The 27,608-nt window shown below is 28.0% G+C and overlaps 2 protein-coding genes across 4 annotated transcripts; one reads left to right on the top strand and one right to left on the bottom strand.

Annotated features, from left to right (window-relative positions):
- Positions 1-1,190: 1,190 nt before the first annotated feature.
- On the bottom strand, positions 1,191-11,735 carry LOC105251650 (tripeptidyl-peptidase 2). 3 transcript variants are annotated; one of them, XM_011258599.3, is made up of 20 exons: positions 11,454-11,735; positions 10,254-10,382; positions 9,758-9,925; positions 8,927-9,087; positions 8,650-8,813; positions 8,227-8,559; positions 7,775-8,044; positions 7,386-7,697; positions 7,121-7,277; positions 6,856-7,043; positions 6,552-6,706; positions 6,205-6,422; positions 5,884-6,118; positions 5,453-5,703; positions 4,169-4,180; positions 3,110-3,336; positions 2,959-2,970; positions 2,019-2,473; positions 1,621-1,846; positions 1,191-1,425 (listed from the first exon to the last, which is right to left on the bottom strand). In XM_011258599.3, the coding sequence occupies exons 1-19, from the start codon at positions 11,613-11,615 to the stop codon at positions 1,637-1,639; spliced, it is 3,819 nt and encodes a 1,272-aa protein (XP_011256901.1). In that variant the 5' UTR covers positions 11,616-11,735; the 3' UTR covers positions 1,191-1,425; positions 1,621-1,636. The 3 variants fall into 3 exon arrangements, with proteins under 3 accessions (XP_011256901.1, XP_011256902.1, XP_011256903.1); XM_011258600.3 differs by lacking the exon at positions 2,959-2,970; XM_011258601.3 differs by lacking the exon at positions 4,169-4,180.
- Positions 11,736-11,890: 155 nt separating this feature from the next.
- On the top strand, positions 11,891-15,510 carry LOC105251649 (UDP-glucuronic acid decarboxylase 1). The gene is made up of 5 exons (XM_011258598.3): positions 11,891-12,228; positions 13,774-14,370; positions 14,443-14,556; positions 14,625-14,945; positions 15,021-15,510. Exons 1-5 carry the CDS (start codon positions 12,165-12,167, stop codon positions 15,287-15,289), a joined length of 1,365 nt encoding a protein of 454 aa, XP_011256900.1. The 5' UTR covers positions 11,891-12,164; the 3' UTR covers positions 15,290-15,510.
- Positions 15,511-27,608: the final 12,098 nt, after the last annotated feature.

Here is a 27,608-nt window from a genome sequence, read left to right as displayed (position 1 = left end):
AATATTTGAAAATTAAAAATATTTGAAAAATATTTGAATATTAAGACATTTTGGATGCCAAAATTTTGTTCAATAATACAGTTTATGTGATTGTATTCTAGGATGAAATAATTGAATGTCAAGAATAGCTGCATTCAATAGATATAAGTTAAGAAATTACCTTGTAGCAATAGAATCGATCAACTTAGAAGAGAACATGATTTAAAGAGAAAATCTGTTTAAATAACCAATATCTAAATAAACACTTAATATTTTTATATTTCTTAAATCACTGCACAATTGACAAGGATAACAGTTTTTTGACAATATAATTTAAATTGTGCCTTTATCCCTAGAAAATATTTCTGTCAGAAGTAATTTTTAAAATATTCAATATTCATTGAATACTCGTATAATAAACATATTTCATTAATTCAATTTTTATGACATTCTTACTCAATTGCCATAACATATGTATTGATTATCAATTATATTGATTATAAATATTTAAAAATATTTTTTTTTAATTTAATAGGTTCTATCATTATAGAAGTATAAAAAATATATTAAATATGAATAATTCTTTAAGTTTATATGTAATAAATGTGTACATCATAAAATATCCTTTTTAATATGTAATTTTCGTTTATATAGAGAACACTTTTTCTTATGTAAGATGAAAAATTTTGAAGTAATTATTTTACAAATAATGAAACTAACAAATAATCTATTCAAAAAATACGTTACTATAATCAATAAAAATTGTATTTCTGAAATAATGTAATGAAATAAATTATATTCTGTAGATATAAATGTAAAAGATATATTTATATATTTACATATAATTTACTGTAAAAGTAAAAATATGATATATATGAAATATATTTAAATAAGATACCACACATTTGCCCATTGATGAGATAAATTAAATAAGACACATTGTGTGATAAAAATGAACACATTTAATAACAAATGTTAGCTAGAAAATCAAATTTCTAAATTAATATAATAATATTTAAGATATATAGTATCTTTTATAAAATGTAATGATAAAAGACAGTGTTTTAAATTGGATACTCACTCCAATTATTAAAAACTCTAATCAATTTTTTTTTAATTTTAAATACTAACAATATAATTTTCGCGAATGAGAGAAAAAACACATTTTACATTGTTATTGCTTATATTTGTTTTTTGTAAATTTTAATAAAATCATTTTTGGTAAAATTATTCCATGAAGTCATATAATTTATTTTGTATGAGTTTAGTATTGTGTGCAATTAGTCTTCTAATGATTAGTTCATTATGAATAAATTTATATTTCTCTCTAAATGTATATTACACCTGACACAAACGACAGCACTGTTATTACAAAGATGCGTTGGAAACGATTTTTATAATTCTTTTCACCTTACCACACACCATAACACATTGGGTTCATAAAATCTGAAAGTAATAAAAGACGATATATTTATTTAATATTACATTTATGATATTACATTTATAATATATTATATACCAAATAATCACAATTAGACTTTTTTCTAAATTAAACAAATGATTGTATATAGATGCTCTAAAGTATATTATATATTAATAGCATATTATATATGAATAATCATATATATGAATAGTACTTACACCGAAGTGATCAAAATCAAAATGATCTATATGTGGCTGGGTAACGTGTTGGTATACTTGTGGTGAGAAGGCGCGACCAATGTTCCCATCCCAGAATCTTTGCAATTTCAATGCACTTTTCATCAATTTCCTTCAATGGTTTCTCTTCATAATAGCGCGTCAATAATTTTAAGTAACGTCCGTAATGATTATTGATGTGTGCATGCCATAAAGATAAAATAATAACCTGGAAAGATGAATAAATCTTTTGTATCATCTTTCACATTATACTTACAGATTAATTAGTATTTATTCAACTAAATATTTTGACTTCACATTCTTGTATGTGTTTTCTAACATATGAATGAATACAAATTTAAAAGATAATTTTAAATACAATAATAAAATTTTATTTTTACCTTATTATCAGTAGGTTCAGCAAATTTCTGTACTTCTTGCCAATGATGCGTAACACTCTCGAGTAAATGTTGAAAGGATCCATCTCCTTCTCCAGTCTTTGTTCCATGTACGTATAATCGTGCTAATGCGCAGCCCTTCTTCACTAATCCTTCGATGAGACTGTTCTTTTGTTTTTCCATGGTTATCTTAATTTTAGCTGCGTCAGGACGTTGATCATTCTTCAGTCCGTAATATGCTAATAACTTATCTTGATCGATATTTGTAATCACAGAGTCAGCAACTGTTACTATTTGATTGGCTAATGCGATACAGTTATCCGAAAGATCATTGTGCGGTACATGTCGCCGTGCTTCAGGAGAATCCAAAGATGTCAACATAGCAGTGTGAACGGGTAAATGATCCGAAAAGATGCCTTTTAATTCTCCGTATAACGAATTGGCATGTTCACCAGGTTCTATAAAGAAAGAACAAAATTTGTCATTATTTTTTGAAAATAGATTTTCAATTAATACGTAACAAATGTTACAAACAGATCATAAATATTTGTATAAATAAATAAATAAATATATATATATATATATATATATATATATATATATATATACAAACATTTATGATCCTTATGTTTGTGTGTATATATATATATACACACACACATACATATATCTATATAACATTAACAGTTTATATTAAAAAAATAAGAAAAGACAAAATTTACAAATAGATTAAATATGCTATTAGCATGGAGTAAAAGAACAAAAACTATAATCATGAATATGTACATTATTTAACATATAAAAATACATAAAAAGGGATAGATGCATGTAACAATTGCAAATACATGCTCTTAGGTACACATGTATCTTTAAGGGAAGATTACAACATAGAAAAGGAAAACAAATTATAATATACATGAATTTCAAATTCAACTCAACTTACTTATAGATGGTGCTATTGGTAGAATATAAACCGGAAAAAAAAGATACAAAATATTTATATAATAATAATACTAATATGAATTGCTCTATAAATGGCTATAATAAATCTATTGTACATCTAAACATCTTTAAGTATATAAATACTAAATTACCAAATTTTGCAAGGTAATTGCACTTTAGATCTCTTAATGCTTCTTGATATTCATCCCATTTTGTAGTTTTTTCCTTCTCTGTTTTAGTAGCAGGACTGCTATTTTTCTTGGCAGGTTCAGATATGATGTATTTGAATGTATGGCTATCCACCTTCTTTCCAATTTCATCTTTAGAGAAAGTCAATGTACCTTGAAGATAACTACCAGGGGTAGCATATTTCGATACTCTTTGCAAAAAAAAAAGAAAAATATTTATTAAAATATATGGTTTCAGTAAATTGAAACTACATATTTTAATAGTAAATATTGCAGCTTCCTTATTTCTTTTTTTTCCAATCTGCATTACATGCTGAAGCCAAATAGAAAAGAAAAGTTAATCTAACATAAACATAAAAAGAATGCAACAGTAGTTATAATATGCGATAGAATATTATATTCCTGCAGAGAAATAATACATTTTTTCATTCATATGACATATACACTAATGTACACATTACAATCCAAAAGCAAAGCATAAAAAAGTTAAATAATTTATTATAGAATAAAATATTCGAATAATTAAATGATGAAACTTGGAAACATCTATGGAAATATACAGATGAGAATATCTATAAAGAAAATTCTAAAATTTATGAACGGTATGTGTCGAGAGTTTTAATTGAAAGTAGCAGTAAAAGTAAGAGCATATATTATTAAGTAATATATAGGTAAATTTCTTTTATAAAATTTTATCTATGTGTATTTTTTGTTTAGATATGTAGTGTAGATGGTAAAAATGTATGTATTTGCTTAATACTTAAAAAATAAAAAAATAGAAAAAAAATTAAAATTAAATAATTATTTTTCTATATTCCTAGAAATACCTCATTGTCTGGCATTAAGCAACATTTTGATATTGTATCTTGCATACAATATCTTGATTAAAGACAGATTAAAGACATTATCAGCATGCATTTAAAAATGTGTCGCAGCGTATAAATGAACAGTGAGTGTTTTCATATTTATTTAAAGCAATTTCACAAATGCAAAATGTATATAAAAATTGTATTATAGACTCACTTGTTTTCAGTGCTGCAATGTAAGATAAAAAAAGAAAATTATCTTAATAGCACTTTAGCAGCAAATAATGTATATATATTATTACATTTCAGATGTACTTCTCTACCAAATTAATTTCACAAAATTTACATATGTTCTTTAAACGATCTGACATCTATATTTTCTTTGAAGAAACTTATATTTTTAATATTTGATAATTGATTTTACAGTTCGTAATAACTTTATTTTATTTCTATAATCTTATATATATGTATATCTTATATATATGTCTTATATATATGATTATAGAAATAAAATAAAATAAAATTTTTAAATTTATTAGAAATTAAACTTAAAAAAAAAATTAATAATAATATAAAACATTTTATTTTTTAATTTAAGCAAACTTTCATAACATTTAAATTTTAGTTTTGCTCAATTATTTAATGTTGAATTGAAGATATTTAATCTTAAAAATTAAAAAGTTATATAAAGATGACTTCCCTGATCAAAGCTTTATTAAAAAGAAAACTAGATTCCAGATTAGTTAAAGGAAATGCATATAGTAAATTTTGCGATATCAATAGAGACGTCTTGTATATAATTTTATGTAAAATATATGATAAAAAATTTAATTAAAAATTTAATTATTTAAACATTTTTAGATCGACACTCCAAGAAAAACAAAATTCTAACTATACAAATCAAACAATACTTTACATTCAATCAAAGCACTACTACCATAATACAATATTAGCATTAAACTCATATAAAGTATTATCAAAACTATTTTTATATACAAAAAACATGTAATTTTGCTTATATCTTAAGTATACAAGTTGTGAGTGTATGTGAAATATGTAACAAAATAATTATTTAAACAACAGATCAATAAATGATATATTCTTAATATGTATTGTGTATTTTAATGTATGTAATATGAATTATATAACATGGATACACTATATGTGTGCAACTCAAAAAGTGAAAGAAATAAAAATATAATTTAAATTAAATTAAAAACTTAATTAAATTAAGTTAAAATTTGGAAAAATAATAAATAAAAAACCTTAAAATATTTTCTTTATAAATGATTTTATATGTCAAAGGTTTGAGTTTTTTTATATAAACAATTAATATTCGTGTATATATTTATTATTATAGCTAAAAGAGAATATATATTTGAGAAATATTAAATTACTTAAATTTTTACTAAATTTTATATCAAAATATTATGAAGAAAAAAGAAGTTGCATATCTAGATATCTAGATATCTAGATATATATTTCATATGCAGATACTTACTTGCTCTCATTGGATAGTGGAGCAATATATAAAGGTAGAATATGACCAAGTGGAATAAATGCAGCAACCATCTTTTTTCCACCAATAATAGCTTGTGATTGATTAGCATAAATGTCCAAATTAATTGGTGTACTAAGCTTTTGACTTAGAAGTAATGGCATATCTGTTAATCTTTCCAATAAATCTTTTTTTTCATGGCGTATATGCATTTTTAAAGTATAATCTCCTTTTTCTAGTTTTTGGATTGTATACTGTAACAAATTAATATTATTTTCGTATGTTTAATGGAATTGTAGACGATCACATTCCATGTATACATATATTAATTATGTTTCTAAAAAAAAGATTAATATACAATTGTACAGCGATGAGTTAAATATAATATTTATCATTATTTTTAAAGATTTTAAAATTTGAATTAAAATACTCACTTTAGATGGATACGCATCCCCGCAATTTATTAGTTGTTTATTGCTGTCATAAATCATCCACATTTGACTCTCATATTCATTCTCATACAACAAATCACTTAGCAATGCAGCGTTTGGTGTGACTTCAGTTGCTTTTGCCGAGTGGAATGTGTATGCTAGTTGTAATTCGTATATTTGTCGCGATGGTGGGATAATATCACGCGCTCGTAGGGGAACAATTTTCGATTCATTAGGCCTATATAATGGTCAAATGTATATTGTAATTATGAGTATAAAAATAATTAAAGTCATGAAAATATATAAGTTTGAAATAAAACATACTTTAAGACCTGCACAGATGTTTTCAAAGAAATGTTAGGTACAACTTCTTCATTTCTAAGAGAACTACGTAATTCAAGGCGATTTATTCCATCTCCGGATAACATCGTAAGATTACCGTTTATCATATGAATTCCATGAAATTCTATGGAATAATCGATAAGCATATCGCCTAAATTTGCCCAATATTTTGCGATAACTACTTCTAAAATTAATCCACTCTAAAGAAAAAAAATAAACATCATAAATATATAAATTAAAAAATTTTATAATAGTAAACTAGTTTTTTATAATTAAAATTACATATTTACAATGAATTCACATATATCTTTAATAAAATTTGTTTATACCTGAACAGCAAATGGTTGAATCGTTTCTGATTGAGATGTAACACTGATTATTTTGTTAACTTCAAGGGTTTTGCAGGCCATGCGAGGTTTTAATTGAATAGTATGAAGCACAAATCTACCAGTTTTATCCTTTTCTGCACTTTTTAATCTAAGAACTAAGCAAATAAAGTATAATATAAATAACTATTAATATAATATAAATAATAATTATTAATATAATATTTTTATATATTTATATTATTATATCTAAATTGTATTATATATAATGGATATGGTTATATAAATGTATCTTTTCATTTCTTACCTGCCCAAGTAGCATCCTCTGGAACAAGAATAAAATGACGCTGAATTGTGTTTGGTTTGAATAAAACATTCGTATATGTTAAGTCGGGGAGAAGCACAGTCTTTGATAACGTCATTGGTTGGACGACAGTCACCGGAATTTGGAATACTGGTCCTTTAGCGATATTAGAAACGTCATATGCTCGTACACTAAAAATATTTACAAATTCAAATTGTTTCACAACACGTTATTTAAGAATAATAGCGATATAAAATATATCATTTACCTAGTAGCATGAACACCTTCTGGCAAATTGGATGCCTCGACTCTAATAGCGAAGGAACGAGGCATATGCATTAAATCCAGATGTGTTGGAAATTGGACCCATGAAGCATCGCATACAAGCGTCAACTTCAAGTTGAAATTAATTTTGCGCGATGGTTCTGCAAAACGACAGATAAAATATCATTCTATAACTCTGATTCTGAAAATGTTTGATATTAAACTCATAAAAAAAAGAAAAGCTAGAATATTATTTTATGAAATGTTACCTATAACTTCACTATTTATGAATACTGGTTCTACTGTAATTGCATAATCCTTTGGACGATCAATAACACCTGTTCTCATATGAATGCCTTTAGAATTATTAACTCCACAATTAATAGTAAATCGAATGTCCCTTTCAGGGGCATCGCTGTACGAGACAAGATTATCGAACGCGCGTTCGACTTGTAACAGGCCAGAACCTTGTGCGAATTGATCTAAATTGGATATGTAAAGAGCGGTATTTTCAAGAGCTCTTTTTATACTGTAAGGAGAATACGGACAACCTTTGGCAAGAAGACCTGATATAAGGATCGCTAAAAAAAAGAAATATATTAGAATATTTTTATGAGTCTATTTTAATATTAATTAGAAAAGAAATCTCAATACGTACCAACAGCACCGGTTACATGCGGGCTTGCCATACTTGTGCCATTCATAAGTTGACTTTTCCTAAGCGTAAAGTTTGGGACGCTGGTGATAGCACCTCCTGGCGCGCATACTGTTACACCGGCACCTCCATCTATCATAGGGCCGCGGGATGACCAAGTATATGGCATGCCTGGCATCTTTTCTCTTAAAGAATATTCAGCTACCATCATATCAGGTGATACGTAAGCACCAACACTAATAATACTGTTTGAACTGATGTCTGGCGGAGTTCCTATATATTTTTTTAGAAGTATTTGGATACACATGAAGATATCAAGAAACACATTGCACATTAAAGAAATTAATTCTGTACAAATATATTTCGTATTTGTAATACAAATCACATCAGGTAAAATTGATTATAAAAATCAAAAATACGAAAAGTTAATTGTACAGAATTCTGTGTATATTTACCAATTGTACACAAAGCTGGTCCAAGATTGCCAGCAGATGCAACCCATACTACGCCATATTCGTCAATAACTTCATTCATCAGTTCTCCTATTCTACCAGTATTTGACCAATGAGCATGTTCTCCATAACTCATGTTTATAACATGAATCTTTTCTTTTCTCTTCATTACATGAATCATTGCCCGTACTACAGCGGTTCCAGTTTCCATTGTGCCGATACGTCCATCACCGACAGTCAATGACACAATTTGGGCTCCTGGTGCCACTCCATTTAACTCTGAATTGTCAGGAAAATATGCAGCCGCGATTGATGCTACATGTGTTCCATGACTTGCTGTAATAAGATTCAATCAAGAGAAATTCTATAGAAAAATTCGCACTAAATATTACAATATTTCAACACAATTTCTTCTGTTATACTTACAACATAAGCTGACAATTTCCAATGTATTTCCTTCATCATGGACATTAATACTAACGTTTAATTGGTCTTCTTGAGTAAGAGGAGCAAAATCTCTTGTAATAGAATATTCACCAAGAAAAACGCCATTTTCCAGATTACCTTCTTCGGATATGTCGATACATGCTCTATGAAAAAAATGACATTAAATTAAACGAAAAAATATAACATAAATAACTTACATTTTAAATAGGTACATACATATATATTTAGCATAATAGTATACTTGTAAGATGATTACCTCCAAATGTTACCATCATGAAAAACAACACAATCATAAGTAGGTCCTACATCGCAATATTTTTTTTCAATATTATTCAATATTTCAACTCTAGCTTCAAGTTCTTCTTTTTGTAATTTTTCTTCCAAAGTCGACAACTGTGGATTCTTGCTTTCAAATTCCTGTGCATTATTATAAAGTGGAATAATATTAGTTATAGTGAAATAATATCATTAATTGTTCATAAATTGGCTATTTTGAAATAAATTAAATATAATTAAATACAAAACTTTTAAATATTCTTATATATTTTAATATTTTCTCTGCGTAATTGTATATCTACACTCTTTTGTATTTTTAAAAATCAATAATTTTAAATTACATATTGACATAAAAATTTACCAAATTAATAAGAGTGATACAATATTAATGTAATGACTTTTCTTAAGTGAATATTATATAATGGAATCAATGCCTTTACAATAGATCAATCTGCCAAATACAAATATAGCATTAGATACGGATCACTGTGACATATTGTGAAATAGCGGCCTCATTTAATTGCATGAACTGACATGCTCACAACACTCCTATCTTTGGATCACATGAACTAAAACTCTAATTATAATGTATCCATACATATTTTCATTGATTTCCAGTAATTATTGTAATGTTCACATTAAGTAAGATTATAAAAAAATAGTATTATATTTATATTGCAACGAAAACTCTAAAAGATTTTAATAAATTTATTTTAAGATGTCAGAAAAAAATGAGATAAATAATTTTTTAATTTAAGGCAAATTATTAATATCTTACATATAGAAAGTTTTATTATTATATTCATCATACTTGTAATTGCCTCGAAGCTTCTGCAAGTGCTGTCTTATGACCATCATCCCAAAGACGCTTCTTACGTTCTGCTACTACTCTTTCCTTTAATTTATTGGGATATAATGAATATAAATTTTTTAAACCAATATGATATTCTCCAGTGGGATTAGTCCAATTAGATGGAACCTAAGTGAACATAAAAGATTCAAATGTAAAATTACATTAAAAATGAAAACGTATGCATTGCATATAATTTATTTTTTTTTTTTTATATAAAAGAGACATATTCTCATATTAATTATAACATATAAAATTATACACTTATTCTAATAACTTTACTTTCAAATAAATAAGAATATACATAATTGTTATTTATATATAAGCAGCATTAAATTATAAATTAATTATTTACTATGTAACCAACGATCATTAAAAACAGAGAATATGCAAAACTTTCACTTATGATATCTTATTTATATCTCTTAATGTGCAGTAGAATATTTCACAAACCTACTTTTAATTTACGACCAGTCAAGCCAATTATATATCCATCTGGTGCTTGAACAACTTTGCTAGTATCTACATCTCCTGCTCCACTACAGTCAAATCTTTCAATAATTTTTGGTTTCCCATCTGAAGTCATCTAAAATACAAATTATATTTACAAATAATAATAATTATTCTTTACACACACACACACATACACACACACACACACACACACACACACACACACACACACATATGTTTATTTATTTATTTATTTATAAGTTTTTTGTAAAATCAATTTCTTTACAAAAAGACTTTTTATAAAATACTTAGGAAAATTGAATTATTATACAAACCAACTTTTTATAAAAAGTTTAAACTTATTATAATTTATCAAAGCTTGCAATATATATACAAGACATTAAAAAAAGAATTTAGGATTTTAGGGCAGATAGTACTAAATTGAATTAAAAAAATAGCTTAATAAAACTGAATATAAAGAAGCCAAAAATCAAACTCATCAGGAATAATTTTTTATACATTTTAATGTAAATCTTTCTTTCAGCATCTTATATTTATCAAAGATAATTAAAATCATACATGTATGTATATTTAAGAAGCTTTATATCATAATAAATTTAACATTGCTATATAAGAATATAAGAAAATATATGTAATAAATGTAATAATATAACTTTGCAGAATTTTTTGCTGAACAAGGAATACTATATGAGATGACATTACTATATAAAATGACTCTACGTAAAATGACATTATAATGTAATACAAGAATAGCTGCAAAATTGTAATGTAACAAACTTATAAATGTTGTTAAAAGTTTGAAGATAAAATTAGCATAAAGAATAAGATGCGATTATTGACATTCATGAGAAAATTTTCTCTCGATACACTAAAAGTGTGATAAAAAGAAATCATATCTAAGGAAAATAAATAGCGTGACTTTTATCTCTCAAGGAGACGGTTCACAAGATACACAAAAAGCACTTCAAATAATCGTGAAAGATGTACGAGGAAGATGAATTATTTGTCAATAGGAGATAGATTATTTTTGCAAAATGTCACATATTGAAAATAAGAGGACAGTCCAAGAAGAATATTAATATCAATAATAAGAATGTAACTCCTTGTGTGTCAAGTTTTTTGCATGGAAAGGCGTGTCATACACAATAACCAAGTGCAGCTGGATATCCATTCCCGTGCTCACCTGCATACCCGGGGCCCCGGGGTCCACCCCCGAGTCAAAGATCGCGATGACGACGCCCCGACCATCGTACTCGGGGTACTTGGTGAGAAATTGAGTGACACCTGTCTCTTTCTTAGGCAGCAGGCCCCAAACAGGAAAGTTACAATCAATGACGCCTGCCATATTTCGAATGCCACCGTGACTGTCGGAAAAACCACACTTGGGATGTTTCCTTTGTACTGTGCCACGGCTTTATATATCAATCAAAAAACGGGGTCTGCGCCTGCGTGCGCTCCGAATGCGTCAGATTTTCAGGTTAGATTACCGATGAACTGTACAACCTCATTTTCGCCACGTCGTTCAACGGAACGCCCACAGATGGCATCACTCGTATACCTACGTCATGACGTCAATAATCACGTACACGGGCGCACATACACGGATACGATATACACGATTGACAGGCATAGGTTAGATTTAGATGCAGTCGGAGCGATCGAACGTGCGATTAGTCGGTGTTAGTGCGTGTCGTAGAGGTTATGTTTCTCTCTCTCGCCTCTCCCGTATGTATACATATTTTGAATAAGCGGACGAACCAAACTGGCTCGATTGTACCCGATATTTTTCGTATAAGATCCGCGGAAAGAATGCGTTGCTTGTCCGATAAGTCTCGGCGAGAGTGACGTAAGCGTGTGACCCGAGTGTGACGAGTCATGTGTGTAAATTTAAAGCATGGTTATCACGCAACGAAGGATGAAGCAGATTGCGATCTTCGCAGTTTGCGTATTCTTGTTGGGTAAGTGATTTGAAGATTATGACATTTGTATCGTGACAGTAGATCCTCGATCCGGGATTCGGCAAATCGACCTGCCTTTCGAGCACAAGCTGTCTGTTTACAGTCTTTATAGAGTCAAAAACGCAGTGTGTAACAAATAAATGAAATATGCGATTTAGCGAATTTAGCTAATTTTCTCGGTTTTATTATCTGACATTAATCTTACTGCGGATTTCCGTTCTACTTGAATTTGTGATGTCACGATCTTTTAAATTTGATAGCTTTCTCTTTCTCTCTCCCTCTCCTTTTCTCGTTACTTTGATCTCGTGTCATTCGTGCAACGCAGCCGTTTTCAAAGCTATTTTATGCCAATTGTTACGTTTATATAACAATAATTATGTTGCCAATTGTTACGTTTATGTAACAATAATTATGTTGTTTTATCTATATATGACTTATCTATAGATATATTAATGTATACTATTAGAGAAATAGCAGAATATCTTGACACAAACTTCTATTTTTTAAATTTAAATTTTATCTTTGAATATTGAAAATATATTTCTCAAGTATATTTTATTAAATAAGTATAGGATATTAAGCAAAAATTATTGAGAGGAAAAAAAATAGAAGTATATAAAAAAACAGATAAGTGTTTTATAAATCGAATCATTCTCATAATTAATCTGTCATAATTAATCTGTAATGTCACGATATTATCGAGACATATCATTTATCATTTATTTTTATCGAATTAAGAAAAAGTTCAATAATACAACTCTTGACTCTTCTCTCTCTCTTTTTATTATAAAAATAAATGAAATGCTTCATTATTCTTTATTTCTTAATATTGAGAAATGTTGTTTCAATTCTTTCAATATTTAATACACAAGTATTATTAAGCACATATGAAAAAATTTTTCCTTCTCAAAATTTTTATCGTCTTCCATAAAACAATAATGTCAACAATAGTCGACAATAATTTTTAACTTATTCACAACGAAAGAGCTTTTCAAAGCGCGTATATACAATATAATTTACGTAACGGCCATTGTTAATTGTTTCCGTTGAGAATCACTGAATCTACTGACAATGAGCATGAGATTGAAAATACGACAGTCATAGAAGAGTGGAAAAGTTTTTGAGTATTATTTGTTTTATCTTAAGTAAACTATCATTAAATAAATTAAAAAATAATCAGATAAATAGAAAAAAAATAATGCTAAACATTGCAAGAACTAAGAAATTTAACATTTTATTAATCTGAAAATTCTGAGACTTAATAATAAGTATTTATATATAATTGTAAAACAATTTGATAAATAATATGAATTCTTCATGTGCGCGTAAAGCGAATTTTTTCAGTAAGCCAATTGATAAGATACGAAATGTCAACGAGATATATTTACTTAATTATATTCATCAAGGAGAAAACAGTTGCTTCTTTAGAATTATAAATAATTGTTTTATATTAAATTACTTAATTGTATTTTATCGTGAAACATTTAATTAAAAGAACTAAAATATCCTCTCAATATTGTTTTTCTCTCGCTTTTTTTCTCGCAGTATTAGGCTTTTATAAGACTCTCGTGACTACAGAAGAGGAAGGATTTTTCGGTCGCAGTCGACATCGCGGCATAATTACCGAGGATAAGATTAATTTAGGCGATAGAAACGACATCGTCGAAGACGCAAAAATTCGCAGTGTCGAAGAGGAGTCATCCGATGGAGACATCAAGAACATCGAGGAGGCGAGGATTCGCATTCGCGAGCTGGAGGGCAAGCTGCAACATCTCGAGGCGGCGATCAAAAACGGAGTAGCGAAGGATTTTCCGACGGTCAAGTTTTTGAATTACAAGAACCGGAAGCGAATACTGGTGACGGGTGGCGCGGGTTTCGTCGGCTCTCACCTGGTCGATCGTCTGATGCTTGCCGGCCACGAAGTTATAGTCGTCGACAACTTCTTCACCGGCAGAAAGCGAAATGTCGAGCACTGGATCGGTCACGAGAATTTCGAATTGGTGCATCATGATATCGTGAGGCCTCTGTACCTGGAGGTCGACGAGATATATCATCTCGCTAGTCCGGCCAGTCCACCGCATTATATGTTAAATCCCGTGAAAACGATCAAGACGAACACTTTGGGTACTATAAATATGTTGGGTGAGACTTTATAGTAAATAGAAAGAATAAATATAACAGATAATATTATGTAACTTATCGATGATATTTTAGGACTCGCGAAACGAGTCGGCGCGCGAGTATTAATTGCGAGCACGTCGGAGGTATACGGAGATCCTAATGAACATCCACAGGCAGAAACCTACTGGGGTCATGTAAATCCTATCGGTAAGATTGATTTTATTTTTTATATTATTTATACTTGAACAATTAATGAATTCCGGATGCATATGTAGGTCCACGAGCATGTTATGATGAAGGAAAACGAGTTGCCGAGACATTGAGTTACGCTTATATGAGACAGGAAGGTGTTTCGGTCCGAGTAGCACGAATTTTTAATACCTTCGGTCCCAGAATGCACATGAATGACGGTCGCGTCGTATCAAATTTTATTCTTCAAGCTTTACAAAATAATTCAATTACAATTTATGGCAGTGGAAAACAGACGCGATCGTTTCAATATGTCTCCGATTTGGTAGACGGATTGGTAGCATTAATGGCATCTAATTATACCTTGCCTGTAAATATTGGAAATCCCGTGGAACATACAATTGAAAGTAAGAGTTGCTTGTTATAATTTTTCCAAATCTTTGCGATGTTTGTCTAAAATTTAACATTTTAACTTGTTTCAGAATTTGCGCGTATAATAAAAAATTTGGTGGGTGCTACTAGTAAGATAATTGAACTCGCAGCAGTCGAAGATGATCCACAGAGAAGAAGACCAGATATCAGTAGAGCCAAAAAATATTTGAATTGGGAACCAAAGGTTCCTTTAGCTGAAGGCCTGAAGAAAACTATAGTATACTTCGCTAAAGAATTAAAGAGAACAAAACATTCTCAAAAAACCAGTTTTAAACAGTCTTCTTATAAAAACGATCACGATATAGTAGAACAACTTTAGAGGATTAAGTGGTAACGATACGATTAATGTATCCACTTTCAAAAGTGGCGTGAAAGTGCCATTAAGCTATGGACCAGTATGTGCCAAAAAATCCCCGTCCAATTAAATTTTACATAATTTATATAGCAAACGATATACAATTATACGCTCATATTAATCAGCCTCTTAAATTTCTTCCTAATAAATATATGTCGTGTACCTTGTAATAATAATTTAAAATTAATTTTTAATTTTTATCCATGACTATGTACATATAATTTTAATGATTTCATTTCAATATATATTTTAAAATAAAGTAATATTTTAAGTATATATTTTAAAATAAAGTAATATTTTAAGTATATATTTTAAAATAAAGTACGTAAATAATTTATATATCGACATAATAATACACGTTTTATATATTTAAATATATCTTAAAATATACTTTTTACTATATTTATTTCTTTTATTATTGTAATAAAGTATTATCTCAATGCATAGATTCTTAGAATGTTTAGATTGATAGGAAATATTTTTTATTCTTTAATGCGTAGAATCTGCACGCTCGTGTAAGTTTCTCAAGTAAAACTCTGAAGATGATACTAGTGATATAAAATAATGTTTCCTTTTTTTAATAATAATATATTATAATCTTTAATATAAACAAATTTGCCTAACTCTTTCACGTAAATATATTTGCACATAGTTATCCAATGTTGTGTCTGCTATTATTTTCTGTAGTGTAAATAATTGTTATTAAAGATATGTATTTGCAATATAAAATTTCAAGAAACATTTATATAAGTTACTTAAATATATAGAGTAATAATGAAAGTTTTGTCAAGACTCTTGTGTACAATGCCATCGAAGTGGATGATAAAGCCGATAAAAAGTAACATATATTTATATTAGAACTGTATACTATATGATATTAATATTTAGTGCGATCATAAACTCTGTAAGACTGTAATAACAATGTGTAAACAAGAAAGTAATTTTATATTTTATACATATTTAAAGTAGGAAGAGGAAAATATTATTATCAGAGAAAGGAATCTCTTTATATAACGATAATATATTCTGTATGCAACATAACTCTTGTATAATGATGTAATTAATTTCTCTATATTATCATTATATAGAAAATGATAAAATGTCATTTTATCATAGCGAATTTTTTTCGTACAAAGTAGGAATAACATGTTGTAATTTCTTATATAGGAATATAAAAGAAAAAAATTAATGTAAATAAATAGCTGTTTATAAAGTGTAAAATAGAGTTTATCTTTTGTGATCAAAATTATTCTCGAATTTCGATATCGGTCATTAAATATATTAGATATTTTTTTAATAACATCTCTTTGGAATATTAATTAGCATATCAATTATTTTTAATAATTATTATTTTTAATAAATACTCTAAAAAGATAATATAATGATTAATTCTAAAGAAATAATATATCATTTTTTTTTAATAACATCTCTTTGGAATATTAATTGATATATCGATTATTCTTAATAATTACTATTTTTAATAAATATTCTAAAAAAATAATATAATGATTAATTTTGAAAAGAGATAATATAATATAATAAATATTATAATATTTGCGACATGATTTATGTGTCCGAAAAAAAAGATCGATGACATTATTCATATTGCGAGCAAAATTTTTTTTGAATCAGTGTATATTCTGTACTTTATTATTGTTATTCTTTTTTTTCAGGAGAAAGGCAGCGTATTCTTCCTTCGAGAATAACGTAAATCTCGATAGATTCTCTCATACTTATCGAAACTGGATTTTACATTTACAACGCTATTGCGTAATACGAGGTAAAGTAAATTGATTCTTTTCTATTATCTTTCCTTTTCATTCCTTATGTGAGCTTTCATGAGTTAATCAATAAATATCTCATACAAAAAGATTATATATATAAGTATATTATATTATATTATATAAGAAATATTAGAAAACAATGAGATTATTTTAAAAAAAACATGCTATTAGTATTCTGAATTATAATGTTTTGTAATCAAACATAATTGCAACTCCGATTAATCAAATTGTTATTGACATGAAATGCCTATCATTAATCTACAATAATGTCTTGCGATGCACTCAATTTCCTTTTATCGAAAAAGAACTAGATTATTTTTCGGCTACTGATTGCTTAAAGACGCGCTAAAGGACTTTATTCGAAAGCACGTTATTCTGCATGCCATTCCATATTAATTTCTGTCGATTAACTTTTGAATGACACGACACGAGAATGGCAGCAATGTAACAGCATGAATTAAAACCGCGATATTAAAATGTCTACACTTTCCAACCGCATGGCTACGATATATATAATATGTCATGCCATAATTAAATACAGTTTACAATATCCAGACATTAATTGATTTTGCGAAAGCACACACAGATATATATGACAGCATTCCTCGAACTCTCTTCATCATCGCAATTTCTTTCCCGCGTTTCTTTCTTGTTGGTATATTTTTACAGTATATATTTAACATTAAATGCGATCTGTGATAAAATGCGATAGATCACCCGGCGAAATTCGCTCTTGATCAAATAAGATGAAATTTCGACGAAATTTTTCCTTCGCGTCTTCAAAATTCAGAGAAAATGAATTCTATGATATGAGGAACGTACAGGAATGTACGTGATCCAAAATCTCTTTTTATTCATTCATTCGAGAAACAACGATGACACTAATATGTGACGCGATGACACCAACAGTCACCAATGTCGCGTTGGCTTGCAATTTTTTGGACGTCGTTTTTCTGTGAAACTTGAAACTAGAAATTTGCCATGACGGGAATAGATGCGGGAGCTTATTTTGAGAATATTCGCACTTAATGTACGTTAGATCTGATGGATGAATCGGTCGAGATAAATAATCATCGACGGTATTAAATATGTAGTTAAATACATATATTTTCCCTCATTCAAAAATTATAATTTTAAAAAGATTACTGAAATAATTAAATATATAATTAAATATATATGATAAGATTTCATTCATAGCTATCATTCACCACATTTACTCTATTACTGTTGATCAAAATTTCGTTGTGTATCGAGTATAACAAACAAGATCTCAGCACGAGACTGAGGCCTATTGTTCCACTTCAATATTTTCGATTAGAAAAAAAATTTATTTTTGATCCACCTAGAATATGAAAATAAATATGACCGAGAAACGATCCAACACGACCATTGCATAGATTATATCTCTAGTTATACTACACTAGTTTTCGTACACTAGATGGAGTCAGAAAGGAATTATTTCTCGTAAACGAAAACCTACTTAATACATTATAATATATCAGAGACGACTTACATCAGTATAATTAAGTTAGATTTAATTTAGATGTAATTTAGATTTAATTTAGATGTAAGTTAGATTTATGTAATAATAAAGCCGTCTCCATCAAATTGAGAACATAAATTTTTAGAAAAACTAAAAATTTTTTGAAAAAGTGGGGACTTGCACTTGGGCCTCACCATAGAAATAAAGAAAAACATAAATTGTAGAGCGCATAAACAAAGATGGTTAAACTAGTTGAATACATTCAAAAACTTTATTTCTTATGCAATCGCTTTTAATGATGGGACTGAAACAAAATTTATTCATTTTAATTCGTGTATTAGAATTAGTAAATAATTGATCACATATTTATTTTATGAGAAATAATTTATATTTAACTACATCTCTAGTGTATAAAAATTGATGACCAGCATTATGTGTGTGTGTGTGTGTGTGTGTGTGTGTGTGTATATATATATATATATATATATATATATATATATATATATATATCGTCACATTGTATTGTATTTAAATTCTTAGAGTAATCTATGACAATCGATCGAAAGTGCTTAATGTAAACTGTGTACATTTTCCCTCATTTTAAAATTCTAATTCTTTAAAAAGGTTGCCAAAATGAATTATGATGTTTCATAGCCATCATTCACCGTATAATCTATTTTATAATAATTTATGCAATCAACGTTTCATCGTATCTTAATGTACGAGATCTCGAGGGACTGAAACACGTTGCTTTTATCTTCTCGTTGCGAATTTTTGCGACATATAAATTCTTTTTTTTCATTACGGTGGAAACACAGGTGAGTATAATAATACCTGTTTTGTAGACGCACAATGACACAGCAGGACCATTAGAAGGACGCGTTTTCACCATGCTCTTGATGTGATGTGTAAGGGACTTCATTACTCAAAAAGTCAAAAATATAAATCGAATAATTTAATGCCTAACTTATTGAAACATTATTTTTCTGAAATAAAGTAAATTTATAAATTGCATCTTAAAATTATATTATTATTCTTGTTAAATAATATCACATGTAAGATTATTTCAATAAGAATGACTTCTTTTGATTTATTTGCTTGAACATTGTTATCAAGAAAAATGAATATTTATCCCATTTTATCCCCCCAAATTACATTTCGTTCTATATATATATATATATATTGTATATATATATATATATATCACGAAAATAGATTTTATAAAATATATATATTTATTTCCATAAATAATATAGTGGTACGGGTATGTATTCAATATATACCTGCGTTCCTAATTACGTCAAGTTTTATTATATATTAGTTATATTAGTTTTATTTATATCAGTATTCTTATATATAATATTAATTATTATTATATAATATTAATTATTAGATAAAGTTTCATTTTATGTGATAAATCTATTCGATAGCATAATTTTCGCTGGTTTTATGCAACATATTCTGTAAGTTATTTTCAGTGGCTGCATGAAAAACGATAATTTACGGAAAGTTTAGAGACGAATACGTTGCTGATCGACCAACCAATAATTCCGCTTAAATATACGAAACAAAGTATCAGTTTGTAGGTCTTTTGTAGACCCGGGTCAAACGTTGCAGTCTGGAAAGGAAAGACCTGCGTTCGAATCCCATGTCTTCGGTCGGCATTTGTCATAAGTTCGATTAATATGTTTGAATTTCATTAGTTATTGGGAGGCTCTTGTGCAAGTCCTCCCCTATTTTAAAAATTGAGCAGTGTGAAGAGTGCCGGGAAAGTGACCCCTACACTGCTGTCTTTCTTATAAAAATAGATAATGTCTATGTGGTATATTGTATATTTTAATATCACATGCGGTAAATGCTATTTTTTTATTATTTATATTAATTTTGTTCCCGGTGCTGAATGCTATACATCTCTTTTTCTTCTTATAAAATAGGACAATTGTTTTTCGTTTTGTATTCTTTAAAGAAATTACATTCGAATGATGTGTAATAATTCTTCATTACAGACAATGAAATTTATTAGTATTAAAGCATCCCAATGATTCTTCATATTCTAACGCTAAAAGTATTGGATGAAGAAATCAAAAAGAAAAAATCAAATAGAATTATTTTTTCTAAACGAAAATATGTTTGTTACATTATAATATAGACACGAACTGCATCAGTCATTATTAGATTTAACGCACTTAGTTTTAGTAGTTTTAGTTAATTATATTATTAATTTATTATATAAATTACCTAGCATGTTAATTTAATTGTGCAATTTGTGAACCGTTCACAAATTTTTTAGAATATACGGAATCTTGCACCTCACTGCAAAAGTGAATCAATATAAATTAAATATAAGTAAATATAAATTATAAAGCTTTGAGAACAAAGAAAGGTGTTTAAATCAGCTAGACTAAAAGATTTCATTTTCGGGTTTTTGATAATGATATTAGACTTAAAGACTGATAATGTTTCATTCGCCTACATACAGTTATTAATTGCAGTTCAACAACATATTTGCCTACGAAATATTCGACAAAAATGTCCTTTTATTGTTAGATTATATGTAACTTCTGGGAACAGCGTACACGTAAATAAATGACAAATCAGTAATGTTCCCCCGAGCGAACAAAATCATATTCAAGTCTTTTGATTCATGAAATACAAATTTTCCGTCCAATGACGAAAATTTACAATTTATAAAATATTGAAATGATGCGCTAAAAGAAACGATAGCATATTACGATCATAAAAATTGATTCTTTTATTGATGTAGGAGGTACAAACGACGTTACATACGGCACATTTATGAGCATGTGTATGCAGCATAACTCATATGCATAAATGAGATTATCTTTATCCAACATTTCGAAATCGCGACGAAATATTAACACTTGAGAAACCGCGTAAGAGTTAAATTGAACTGCACAGGAAATTTATCATTAGGCTTTTTACACGACTAACTATATATTGAATTATAAATGAAGTAGTCAGTTGTCATTAACTATCTTAATCAGTTGCCATTAACTATCATATATTTTCTTGATAATAACTATATTTCTTTACGGTTGCGCAATTGATAACGATTGTTATACAAGTTAATCAATAAATATCTCGTACGAAAATATTATATATATAAGTATAATATATTATATAAGAATTATTGGAAGAAACAATGGGACTGTTTAAGAAAGCATGCTATTAGTATTTTGAATTATAATGTTTTGTAGCGAAACGTAGTTGCATAACTCCGATTACTATTAAATTATCATTGACACGAAATGCCTATCATTAATCTACAATAATGTTGTCTTGCGATGCATCTAATTTCCTTTAATCGAAAGAGAACTAGATTATTCGGCTACTGATTGCTTAAAGGTGCGTCAATAAAACCGCTCTAAAAGCGCGTTATTTTGCATGCCATCCGGCATTAATTTCTGTCGATTAGCTTTTGAGTGGTACAACACGAAAATAGCGTAATGTAACAGCATGAATTAAAACCTCGTTATTAAAATGTCTACACTTTCCAACCGTGGCTGCGGTATATATAAATGTCTACCAAATTAAATACTTACAATATCACGTTAATTATTTTACGAAAGCCAACAAATTTATTCAAGGATCTTATCATCTAATTTCTTGCGTTTATTCGTGGATATATTTCACATTATTATTTAACATTAATGCGATCTTAACAAGAGATATCACCCGACGAAATTTCGTTTTTGATCACAAAATAAGATGAAATTTCGATGAGTTTTTCCTTCGCGTCTTGAAAATCCATAAAATAATGCATATATCAGAAACTCATTGATCATTTTTATTCATTCTTATGAGAACAACGATGAATCAACGGAATGAACACTGTTGTTTGCAATATGTCGTTTCTTAACTTCCAAATTTCTAAGAAAATGTAAGTTATTTTAAAATATCCCATTATGTACTTAAAGTATGAAGAATATCGAAAATGTGGTTTACGTATATTTTTCATTAAAAATTATTTTAAAGAGATGCTGAAATAATTAAATATAAATAATAACATTTCATAGCTATCATTCACCGCATTTACTCTATTATCGTTCAATCAACATATCGAGGAAACAAACGATATCTCATCAAAAGACTGAGGCCTATTGTTCTACGTCTATATTTTCGTTTAGAAAAAGAATTTACATTTGATTCCATCTAGAGCAGTGCTAGGATTTACTTGCAACTTTCTGTCAGATTTCTTAGCTTACGCCTACTGTTCCCCTCTTACCGCTCGCGCCGCTCGTAATTAAGGAGCGCTCAGGAATGTGCACGTCACAAATGTAATGTGGCAATCTATCTATCTAAGTTCTCTTTATTGTAATTACGTTTCAAAACACAAATATTTTAAATTGTTACAAAACATATACGTAATTAATAATAGAATAATAGAATTAATTGCCACATTACATTTGTGACACGCACGTTCCTTAGCGCTCCTTAGTTACGAGCGTTCGGTTAGGTTCGGTGGCGAGCAGTAAGAGGGGAACAATAGGCGTAAGCTAAGAAATCTGGCTGAATATTGCAAGTAAATTCCAGCACTGATTTAAATTATTAAAACATAAAGGACGAAGCGTCAAAAGTTTAAGAAATCTCAGTATCAATTTCGGTATCTTTCCATTACATTTTTTTATCTAATCTTATATAATTATTGAAAAACGGCACATATAAAGTGAATCATATTTGCAATTTTCAGTGATGCTTTTTTGACAATAAAAAAAAGTCACGTATAGAAATGTAAATTGAATGATTTAATGCCTAGCTTATTTCTTTCTGCAAATACAATAAAGTACAATATATTTATAAATTTAATTTTAAATTTTAAAATTATATATTCTTGTTAAATACCATACATGTATAATTATTTCGATAAAAATGATTTTTGATTAATTTGCTTGAACGACGTTATCGTGAGAAATGAACATTTTATGCGCAAATTATAGTTCGTTCTATTATATTATATATGTACTATGAAAATATATTTTGCAAAATATATATACATTTCCATAAATAATATGATGGTACAGGTATGTATTCAATATATACCTAATTCCTAATTATGTCAAGTTTTATTATGTATTAGTTATATTAATTTTATTTATATTAATATTATTAAATATATATGTAGTGTTATTATTATATAAAGTTTCATTTTATGTGATTAATCTATTTGATAATACAATTTTTGCTTATTTTATGCATTCTGTAAGTTATTTTCAGTGACTGCATAAAAAACGATAATTTACGAAAAGGTTTAGAGGCGAATGCTGACCAATAATTCCTTTTATATATACGAAAAAAGTGTCAATTTGTAGATCCTCCGTAGTTTCAGGTCAACACTTGCAGTCTGCAAACGAAAGAACCTTCGTTCGAATCCCGTGTCTTCGGTCGTTCGACGTTTGTCATAAGTTTCGTTATGTTTGAATTTCATTAGTTATTGAGAGACTCTTGTGCAAGTCCTCCCCTTTTTTAAAAATTGAGGCAGCAGTGTGGAGAGTGCCGGGAAAGTGATCCCTACACTGCTGTCTTTTTTGAAAAAATAGATAATATCTAATAATAGATGTGGTATGTATTCAATAATATAATAATTGTAATAACTGGTTTTATGATATCTGTAATATCATTTCGATTATATATTAGTAAATACACATTATCATAGACTTCACTTTGTGTGTGTTACGATATATAACAATATGAATAAATGAGTACTTTTAAATTGGTCATTCTTAAGCAATACAAAATATTTTTTCTATGTAAAAAAATAAGAAGAAATCATTTCTGTTATGTAGTTTTAATAAAAATAGATATAATTGCATTTTTTGAAAATGAGTTATTATAATTGCAAAAAAAGTAGCAGCTGAGAGTTATACATTATTAATCGTTTATTTTTAATATCATTAACTTCATGATTTTTATGTGCCTCTTTATCAATCAATCATAAACAAGATGTCTCATTCAAATTACAAGACTTATCTTGTATATTTTAATATCATGCGGTAAATATTATTTTTCTTATCATATTATATATTTAATTTTATTTTCGGCATTGAATGCTATCTCTTTTTTTCTTATTAAATAAGATACATTGCCTCTCGTTTCGCGTACACATATATTCCATTCTAAAAAATAATAACATTCGAATGATGCATATAAGTTCGTTATGTTTAGATTTCATTAATAATTAGGTGGCTCTGTGTGCAAGTCCTCCCCTTTTTCAAAAATTGAAAAGACAGCAATGTGGAAAGTGTCAGGAAAGTGGTCCCTACACTGCTGTCTTTTTTTATAAAGTGTAGTGATTTTTAATCGCTACAAAGTGTAGTACGGATGTTCGATAATATAATAATTGTAATAACTGGCTTTATAATATCTGTAATATCATTTCGATTACGAGAAAGTCTTTATGTTGATCTCCATCTATTGTATAAAAGTAGATTTAACCCGACATATACACACACATACATATTAGTTACCACACATACATATACACACACATACATGTTAGTAAACACACATTATCATACACTTCACTTTGTGTGTGTTACGATATATAACATTATGATATATAAATGTGTACTTTTAAATTGGTCCTTCTTAAGCAATACAAAGTATTTTTTCTATATAAAAAAATAAGAAGAAATCATTTCTGTCATGTAATTTTAATAAAAATAGATATATGGATAGAACGATGAATAATTCTTTATTACAGACAAAGAAATATTAATATCAAAGCATCGTAATGCTTTTCCGCACTCTAACGTTAACAGTATATATAATTCATGTATTCATTAAATTTAAGCCACTTCACGATAGTAAACAGATGCATGTCCTTAGCCTCTGCAATATCTGGCTTTTTGCTCTTATTGGAATTATAATACAATACGATTCCGGATTCCCTGTCGAGAGTCTCGAATGAAAGATAAATTATTCTCATAAATCATGAAGCTGTGCAATGACGATATGTAAATTAAAAAGAACAGATAACTAACATTAAATTATTGTTTATGCATTATTATCATGGTATTTCCCAATATTTTTCAATTTTGTGCAAAAGATACAATTCTTGAATGTATTGAGTTGTATCGTGGCAAAAAAATCTTACAAAAGTAATTTTTGGAGAGATTTCTGCAGACGGAAACGACGTTTAAGTTCTAATCTTGCTTTATTAGCGGGCTGTCCGTGAGTCCGCATTTATATCTCAGTTTATTTCTTTCGCTCGCGATGGAGTTTGCAGTAATGTCAGACAATTCCACTTCATCGTAGCAAACGTGGAATTTCGAGTAAGCTGCACTCCGTTGCTCTAATACTGTATCGTCTTTAGTTTCATGAATGTCTTTAGTTTCATGAACGTATTTGCAAAATTTTACGTTAATTCGTTTGTAATGACGGTTTTTAAACTGTAAAACTATGCTTTCAATAATTAAGCATTCGTTTTATTTTGAAATCGCTTTGATTTTTTTCCATTAAAGCGATATAGCAATATTTAAGAATAGAAATTTCAATTTGAAATTGTTAAAAAAAAATCACTAATGCTACAAAATTTCCTCCACAGTAACTCTTCATTTTTTCATTAAAGTTCTATAAAGATATTTTTGCTATGAAAATTAACTTTAGAAATGTAGTCCAAATATATAAAGCAACGTACGTGTATCTTGACGATAAATTTAATTAATCTAAAAAAGATCCGCCTACTCTCAAAATCTATCTACTGCAAAATTTATCTACTTATTCTTCTAAGCTTATATCAACATCCGGCTCAACAACAAGATGCATATGTTTTTTTTGTGAAGCACTAACATCTCGTGACTGGAAACGCAGATCGATTGTTTTCCCAGACAGAAATGCTAATAGAATAGAAGGACAGATATGCCGCACCTCCTTCGTTATAGAGATATAAAGTACATTTCTTCATTTCCAAGGATATGATCTACACGAGACTTGAATGATTATGACAGAGAGAGAAACGATTTCGCAAGGGATCGTTGACCTTGGTGACATCACGGGAATATATTAAATATATATATCTTTGATATTATATCAAAGATATATATGTATTTAGTTGAATATACTCTTATATATAAAAAATTAGAAATCTCTCTTTTTCTCTCAGTAATAATTATATCTGAGGAAATTGAACTCTCAGTATTTTACTTCTGATATTCTAAATATCTTACAAATAATTATATAAAATAAATAATTATATAAGATTATATAAAATAATTATATGAGGTTATAAAAGAAATTAATTATTTTAAGAGAATTATAAAATAATTTATAACTTAGGCAAGAAAGAGATTGACAGTGGTTTCAATTTAAAGGAAGAAGTATGTGCGAGGTTCATGAATGACCATGAAATTGAGGGTTTTTTCTATGAGCCGTTACCTGCTGGCACAGGAGATAAACAGAAAACTATCAAAAGATTAGATTTAGATATAAAAGCAAAATATCTATTTGGCGAAATTTCTTATTGAATATATAGACAATATGCATTTCAGAAATAGAATAAAATAAAAGCTATACAAATATTTATGACAATAAGATTGATTAATATGATAAATTATGCGAGTATTTTAAATTATAACTATTTTATTGTTTCATCTCCGATTTAAAATATAACCTAATATTTAAGGAATATATATCCTTTATTCTTTAAATTATATTTTTTTATATAGGGACGCTCTTATATGCTTTAACATATTTTAATCATATCTGAAGAAACGAATTGAATCAAAATATAGATATAAGAAATAATAATGCACTTCTAGGAGAAAAGAAATTTTAAAAACGTTTGCTTCAGTTAGAAGTGAATATTTGTGAGACATTATTTTTATCAATTAACTTACAATATAAGTTTATTTTAGCTATACTTTTTTATCTCTTTAAAATATGGATATCATTATTATTTAATTCAAACTATAGAATACATAAAATTCTGGATCTCTAACATTTACTTAAAAATATATAACAGCAAAGTTAAAATAAATAATGTAATTCATTTTCAATT

The sequence above is a fragment of the Camponotus floridanus genome, unplaced genomic scaffold, assembly GCF_003227725.1.
Source record: "Camponotus floridanus strain SB8 unplaced genomic scaffold, Cflo_v7.5 scaffold43, whole genome shotgun sequence".
Taxonomy (NCBI): domain Eukaryota; kingdom Metazoa; phylum Arthropoda; class Insecta; order Hymenoptera; family Formicidae; genus Camponotus; species Camponotus floridanus.
The sequence above is the reverse complement of the archived record's forward strand: the minus strand, read 5'-3'. Positions and strand labels throughout refer to the sequence as shown.

Excerpts from the sequence above, each read along its gene's own strand:
- LOC105251649 (XM_011258598.3), top strand. The coding sequence starts at position 12,165 with ATGGTTATCACGCAACGAAGGATGAAGCAGATTGCGATCTTCGCAGTT. Across the intron at positions 12,229-13,773 it reads AGTTTGCGTATTCTTGTTGG|TATTAGGCTTTTATAAGACT; the intron begins GTAAGTGATTTG and ends TTTTTCTCGCAG. Across the intron at positions 14,371-14,442 it reads GGGTACTATAAATATGTTGG|GACTCGCGAAACGAGTCGGC; the intron begins GTGAGACTTTAT and ends ATGATATTTTAG.
- LOC105251650 (XM_011258599.3), bottom strand. The coding sequence starts at position 11,615 with ATGGCAGGCGTCATTGATTGTAACTTTCCTGTTTGGGGCCTGCTGCCT. Across the intron at positions 10,383-11,453 it reads CCGGGGCCCCGGGTATGCAG|ATGACTTCAGATGGGAAACC; the intron begins GTGAGCACGGGA and ends TTTGTATTTTAG. Across the intron at positions 9,088-9,757 it reads AAGCTTCGAGGCAATTACAA|GAATTTGAAAGCAAGAATCC; the intron begins GTATGATGAATA and ends AATAATGCACAG.